At 37.9% G+C, this 6,939-nt stretch overlaps 1 protein-coding gene across 1 annotated transcript in view; it reads left to right on the forward strand.

Annotated features, from left to right (window-relative positions):
* Nucleotides 1-467: 467 nt before the first annotated feature.
* The window catches only part of ncaph (non-SMC condensin I complex, subunit H), a 12,620-nt gene continuing 6,148 nt past the window's right edge, over nt 468-6,939 (forward strand). The window contains exons 1-11 of the mRNA XM_005746061.1: nt 468-618; nt 1,622-1,844; nt 1,971-2,061; nt 2,213-2,305; nt 2,796-2,913; nt 3,074-3,225; nt 4,546-4,735; nt 4,894-4,976; nt 5,262-5,449; nt 5,597-5,742; nt 6,688-6,794. Coding sequence (XP_005746118.1) covers nt 1,627-1,844; nt 1,971-2,061; nt 2,213-2,305; nt 2,796-2,913; nt 3,074-3,225; nt 4,546-4,735; nt 4,894-4,976; nt 5,262-5,449; nt 5,597-5,742; nt 6,688-6,794 — 1,386 coding nt within the window. The 5' untranslated portion in view covers nt 468-618; nt 1,622-1,626. The remainder of the gene's footprint in view (nt 619-1,621; nt 1,845-1,970; nt 2,062-2,212; nt 2,306-2,795; nt 2,914-3,073; nt 3,226-4,545; nt 4,736-4,893; nt 4,977-5,261; nt 5,450-5,596; nt 5,743-6,687; nt 6,795-6,939) is intronic.

A 6,939-nucleotide genomic window follows, 5' to 3' on the forward strand; every position in this document is an offset into this window, starting at 1 on the left:
AACTTCGAGACCCTAGCCTCACATGTCATGCTTGACCTGTGAGGATTACAGCAAACACTTTTTCAGTGTGTCATCACATACAAAATACACTCATTCAGTACCAATTATTGCTCTTATTAAGGAGCAGACCACTTAAACATTAAAGGATTTACTGACTCACTCGTCAGTGATCATAGTAGTCAAAAGATCATTGCATAAGGAAGACATGGTGGGGGATGCTATATTGAAAATGAAACAAAAAATCCTGATTATCTGTCATAAAAATTGATGAACACTTACTTTTTCGTGATGTAATGTTTTTATTAAACAATATCATAAATTAAACAATTCAACAAAAACTACTTATGTTAATATAAAAGAAGAAAATCATTGAGTTTTATCTCAAGATCACTGTTTTCATACATAGTTAGGGATCATTAAACTACTCTGAATCTGAATCTCACTTTCTCTTGCTGTCGTGGGCGCGGTTAGCGTCATGACGTAGGTTGCTGCTACGTAAACCGTTCGGCGCAAAAATTCAAACGCTGTACAGGAAGAAATTTGCTGCTTGTTCTTTCTGTCATATTACAACTTAAAACGGGTCTACATAAGTCTCCGTCGGATTTAAGGCAATTCTCGGTACGTTTCGGGGCTGAAGCAAGTCTTGTGATAAAGTTTTTATTTGTTAGTAAGCCTGCTAACGCTAACTGTAAGAACACGTTCATACCGAAGTTAGGGTTGTTATGCTAAAATGCATGTAATGTTAGCTTAGCGTGAGCATGTAAGTGCGTTTGAGCTGTACATGTGTTTCTTTCGTGATTATTTTACTAAACTAGCTTACCAAATATGTTGTGCTAAGATGGCGTTTGCTTTCTGAAAATTAATTTTAATTGAATGTATATAACCTTTTCACTGGTTTAATACTTTATTGTAGAGTTCCTTTGTTTATATGCGAGTAGCGTTCAAGCTAAGTTAAACTGATGGAAATCCAGAATAAAGTCAATGGGAGTCTACAAAAGGAAGGATTCGCTGGCTGTGCTATACTAATAAATGATGAACCCTTAAAGTAAACAACGTTGTTTCGGTAGCAAACAGGCAAGATTAATGCGAACTTAACTCTAGCATATCGTGCTTGCATAACCAGAGCCAACAATAAGAGTTTCTTGTATTTTTTTCTCCCAATTTCTTTGTCATCATAAGATCACATTCTCTCTTCTTATTCTCATTAGTGACTTTTAAACTTGGCATAAACTTTGTTTTCCTTTATAAGTTCCAAACAGCTGTAACAACACAAGCACAGCACTTTGTAAAAACAGCTGTTTCAGAGTTATGTTAGCATCAAATATATACCTTAATTCCTCATCCCGTGGGTTGTATTGACAGATTTCACCACCGAGATCCATTGAGTTACTTTTAATATTTTTCCTAAAGATTTTATTTGGGTTGATTAGAGGAGTTTTTTACATGTAAATTTTGGTTTTGGCTCAGTTAACTACAAGAAATAGTTAACTGAGCCAAGTTAACTTTCTCTCCTGCTTCAAATTGATATGTGTACGGTACATTCAGAGCACTGAATTCTGCTCTTTAAGCACTATTTTTTTCCAACCCTCTGTTCAGTCCAAACATCTTTTCCTATCTCCAGCAAAGATGAGCGCAGCCTCCACACCCGTCTCCCGGGTACGACCAGGATGGATGTCATCCTGTTTGAAGAATAAGGGTCTGTCCCCTGCAGGCAGCAGCACTCCACTGCTGTCAGCTTTCCCTGGAAACGATGATGAGCAGGAGCGACGTCAGCGTAGGAGGTCAAGAGTCATTGACCTTCAAGCTGCAAGTGATTCCTCCTTAAATGACTCTGCATCTCACAGGTATGCTGTAGATAATGGCAAAACTAAAAGTAATTTGTAAAAACATTTTGTGCCATGGCTTTGACAAATAGTGCCTGGCTGCTATGTATCATGTGAGCTCAAAGACAATTTCATTATCCTAATCAGCACTGTGGGAACTCCTGCTGCCGTGCCCAAGTTGTCAAATGCACAGATCTCAGAGCATTACTCCACCTGCATAAAACTCTCCACTGAAAATGTAAGTATTTGTATGTGCATGCATTTTCCTCTTTTTCCCTTTATAGTAAATGTCCTTTGTCTTTCTCTGTGATTAGTAGATGAGAAAATATGACGAAATACAGGAAAAATAAATTAATAAATTACTTTTTTTTAAAAATTCTTATCAACAGAAAATCACCACAAAAAATGCATTTGGTCTGCATTTGATTGATTACATGGCTGATATTCTCAAACAAAAGGATTCAGAGCTCACCAACTTCAAGGTATGTGTAACTGATTGTTTCATTCATCATTTTGGTTATCTAAAAGTCTTTGAACTGATTTAAACATTTGAATGAAGCATCATGATAAATAATTTTCTGGTTGTTGGAGAACATAGAAATGTCATTTGTTTTTTAAGTGTGTTTAAAATATCAGGAAAATATATTTCTTAGACTCAGCACCCACCTGACTTGTTTAAGTTAGGCAGGTGCTAACACCAGTTTGATTTTAATTCAGGGAAGCAGAATTTATACAAAATTAAGGCTGCATTCTGTCCAGTGTGGTCTCTCATCTCACAGGCAATAAGTCCACTCATTCTGAGAAAGTGCAGGATTGTGTATTAACCTAGAGTATCTGCAGGGGTATTGTGGTGTAATTACTTCAACATATGAAGGGTCCTATAAAAGGTGATGTCGTACACTGTGAAATATGTGTTTATTATTAAGTTTTGCAAGTAGTATCCTTCAATATTTACATCTTTTCATCCTAAAGGTGGCAGCTGGCACTCTGGATGCTAGTACGAAAATCTACGCTGTGAGAGTGGATGCTGTTCATGCTGATGCCTACAGAGTGCTGGGTGGTCTGGGTGCTGAAACCAAACCTGGAGAGGGTGAGAGTCTCTGTATTGTTGTTGGATTTTTCTTTTAACCATACTTGTGCTGTGGCTTGAGCTTTCTGGCTTTTTCTAACACACTTTTAAAGTTGTTGAACCCACCTTCCTGTACTATTGAACATTTTCTGCTTTTTTTGAATTCCTTGTGCATACACAGGCCATGGTGCAACAGAGGAAGATGGAGATGATGCAGGACTTGCAGGAGGTGAAGTCACTGCCAAACAGCCAAAGAAGAAAAGGCCTCCCAAGAAGACAGTAGAGCAAAACCTGAGCAACATCAACAGTGCTGAGTCTGAGAGGAGATGTGAGGTATGTAGAGGTCTTAGCAAAGTAACTAAAATAATGCGCACCTCAGTTCTTCTTTTTTTTTTTTTTTTTTGTACTTTTTAAAATAACAGAAGTATCGTTCAGGGCTTCTGGACCACTATGCCAATGACTAATCATGGGAAATATTCCTGCTTATTGCTTATGTCATGCAGCAATAAGCAATAATAGAATATAGCTATCGATGTATAGATCCAGGAATACAGCATTTGAACTGAAAACAACCTTTGCGAGATCTAGGCTCATTAATGCACATAAATGAACAACACTAAAAACATTCAGAGGCTGTTTGTTTTGTTTTCATTTCACTGTTTGGATTTTGGGTCAAATCATTCTGTTTTGTAGCCAACAGACTCAGCTATGTTGTTATCTTATACCACCAGAATAGAAGATGCAACTCCCTCGAGATGCAGTACACACCCTCACTCCATTAAAATAGGTGGAATGCTTTAAACTGATATATATAATATAGAAAGAACAAAGACCCAGAGAGAGGTAGATCTCTATTTTTATGCCAAATGTAAATATCATCGATACGCAAACAGTGCTGTAATCTAAGTAAGCAGTACTTGATTCTAACCAAGGAAACTATACTTTGCTAGTTTCTTCACTTAAGGTAATGTAGCTGTTTTAACAGCTGATATATGTGATGGGTTTTGAACATGAGCTGAAAGTATATTCATTAGGCTTGGGCTATTTATGGGCTTAGATTTTTGTTAATTATTTAATTAATTAAATCCTTATTGATATGAACATGCTTCAGCTGTGATTATATTACATGAGGAAAATGTTAGTGTACAGGAGAATCAGTAAAAAAAAAACAGCCTTCTGTTTTATTTCCTGTACAGAAACTCACTGTTCAACATGATAAGCTGGAAAATACAAATTAATGAATACTGCTTACTATTTTTGGTGTTGTTATATATTTAGCAGTCAAATTAAGAACGATCTTACTGTTTAGAACTGGAAAAAAAGGGTGGCAGTCCCCGTACCAAATTTTTATATGCATTTATGTGCAGAGGTCTCTTTACTAAATGTTAAACAACTTCAGCATCACTGCTAGAGTTAATGTTGGATTACTATCATGGATTACGGCTTAAATCCACTGATGATTGATACGTTTGTTTGATTTAGATCAATAGTTAAATTAGATGTTGTCTTAGAAGACACCTCGAGGGATTTTTCTTTTCTTTTTTTTTCATTACTATCACAGCATCACTTTGCCATAGTAATAAGCTTAAATGCCTCTTAGTTGATATCAAGCTAGGTTGTGTTTATGATAAACTTTCTGTCTTTCCCACAAAGGTGGACCCCATGTTTCAGCGGATGGCCTCATCCTTTGATGAGAGCAGCACAGCTGGGGTCTTCCTGTCAGTTCTTTTCAGTGAGAGCAGTCGCTGCGAGCTGCTCTTTCCATCCCACATGACCCTCCTGCAGTCCAGACCTGCCTACTCTCCTCCATCTCCACAGGGGGTCCCAGCATCCCCATTCATGGGTAAGTCTTTCAATAAGCCCAATAAATTCATTTACACTTGGACGTTAAATATTGTGCCGCTAGTTGGATGTTCATAAGAACCTTAGCACTGTATCACTGTCATCCTTCGGGTTCTCCCAGAAATGAAAACTTGTCTTTCTGTAACATGTCACTCGCAGCTGGACTGCAGCGTTCCCAGGAGAAAAGCTCCGTCTGCCCCTCACTGCAGGACTTCTCGTTCACTAGCTGGAATCCGGAGCAGGTAAGAGAAAACGGATCTAGTGCTTATTTCTGTCAGTTGTTTCTGAATACTAGTTGTAATATGATTAGGTTATGGAATTTCCATCCTACAAATCTGATTTAATCCTTTGTAAACTGATCTCCTTTGTTTTGTTCAGTTCTTCACTCTCTTTTAGTAGAGACATAAAGGAAACCCTATTTTACTACAGCTCTAGAGTGAGCAACTATTTTTGCTTGCAAAGTAAAAGTCCTTAGAAATGTAAAGTCCTGCAGGTTTGAATTTAATATTCTATGCATGTTCTTTCAGACCATGAATCAGCTCTTAGAGAAGATGAAGCAGGGCGATCATGTGTTTGACGTGAACAATGAGCCTGAGCCAGAGCCAGAGGAAGATGACTGCCCTGACTTTGATGGTGACTATGAGGAGGGAGTGGGTGACTGTGAGGATGGATCAAAGGAACACAAGGAGGGTTGTGAGCCCTCTGGCAAAAGAAGGTAAGATTGAGGATTGGACAGCAGCGCAGGGAAGTCTTTTGTTTGTTTGTTTTTCCCTTCCTCTTGTCTGTCTCCTAAACCTTTTCTATAAATGGATGGTAAATTTGCTTTCGTTTTTAGTTTGAATGGTTTTATGATGCCATACAGGGATGTGATTCCCATTGGAGAGGGAGACATCGCCACCATGTGCTTGCAGCTGTCCTCTCAGCCCAGGGAGTATTCATACTTCAGCCCCAGGACCATGGCCACGTGGGCTGGACCTGGCTACTGGCAGTTCAAACCGAAACACAAGTGTGAGTGAAATTAAGGTTTTAGCAAAGACCCATTTTAGTTGCAGTAAAAGCGTTGCATTATTGCACCTTATAACAAAATACCAAACTCCAAATTTTCTTTGAAAGTAAATAAAGTAATTTCTGTAAGCTTTCATATTTAAGAAACCATCCACTTTACAAAGCCGATGAGAAGCCAGAGACGTTAAAAAGGTTTTGAAATTGTGCTGCTTTTTAAAATATTCCACTTCCCAGCAGTCGGTGGTTACAAAGAGCTTCTGTTTTCATCACACAAAGAAACTCCTCAGCACAACTCCTTAGCTTAACCACCCTACTTGCATGTACTACAACAGGTCCTGAGTAATACGCGTCAGTAAGAAACCGACTAGAATAACTGCTGAGGATCAAACCACTCTAGATCTGATATGTCGTTAGTGACTTGTAACACAGTGCCTTCTGAAGCAGAACACGGTCTAAATATTATGTCCTGCTTTGCTGCAGTTGTTAAACATCACAGCGCCATCCTTCAGGTCAGATTTGGCTTCAGATATAGAGATATTTGTGAGATGTGAGCAGACATTAGAGAAGTAGTTACGCTAAACAAGACATGTTACATATTAAAGTTTGTGCAGATGTTGACAGACAACACATCACATTAAAAATGTTCTTATTTATGTTGGTAAGATTAAATGTAGGCTTATGCTACTGCATTTGTTTTTGAAGTAACATGTCATAAGTAATGCCTGAAATCTATCATAAATGCATTCGGATGCATTATGCTGTCATACTGAAATGATGTTTACAAATTAGGATTATTTTCTGTTTTGAGTGATGTGGTAAATTAGGCCTTTTCTCTAACAACTGAGATGGTTTTCTAATGGTTGTCCTTTCTCACTAAATGTGTGCAGTGTAAAAGTAACCTGCCATCTGTAATCTCTGACCATTTTTATGTACTTTTATGTCATACAGTGGATCATTTGCCTGAAAAGGAGACACGTAAAAGGAAGCCCAAAAAGACCTTTGAAATAGACTTCAATGACGATGTCAACTTTGATACCTACTTCCGAACAACAAGGGTAAAAAAAAGAAAACATCTCTGCTGCTTCTGTCTTTTTTCTTTGTACAGGGAGTGCAGAATTATTAGGCAAGTTGTATTTTTGAGGAATAATTTTATTATTGAACAACAACCATGTTCTCAATGAACCCAAAAAACTCATTAAT

Source organism: Pundamilia nyererei, unplaced genomic scaffold (genome assembly GCF_000239375.1).
Source record: "Pundamilia nyererei isolate P.nyererei 1_Seehausen unplaced genomic scaffold, PunNye1.0 scaffold00172, whole genome shotgun sequence".
NCBI classification, from domain to species: Eukaryota; Metazoa; Chordata; class Actinopteri; order Cichliformes; family Cichlidae; genus Pundamilia; species Pundamilia nyererei.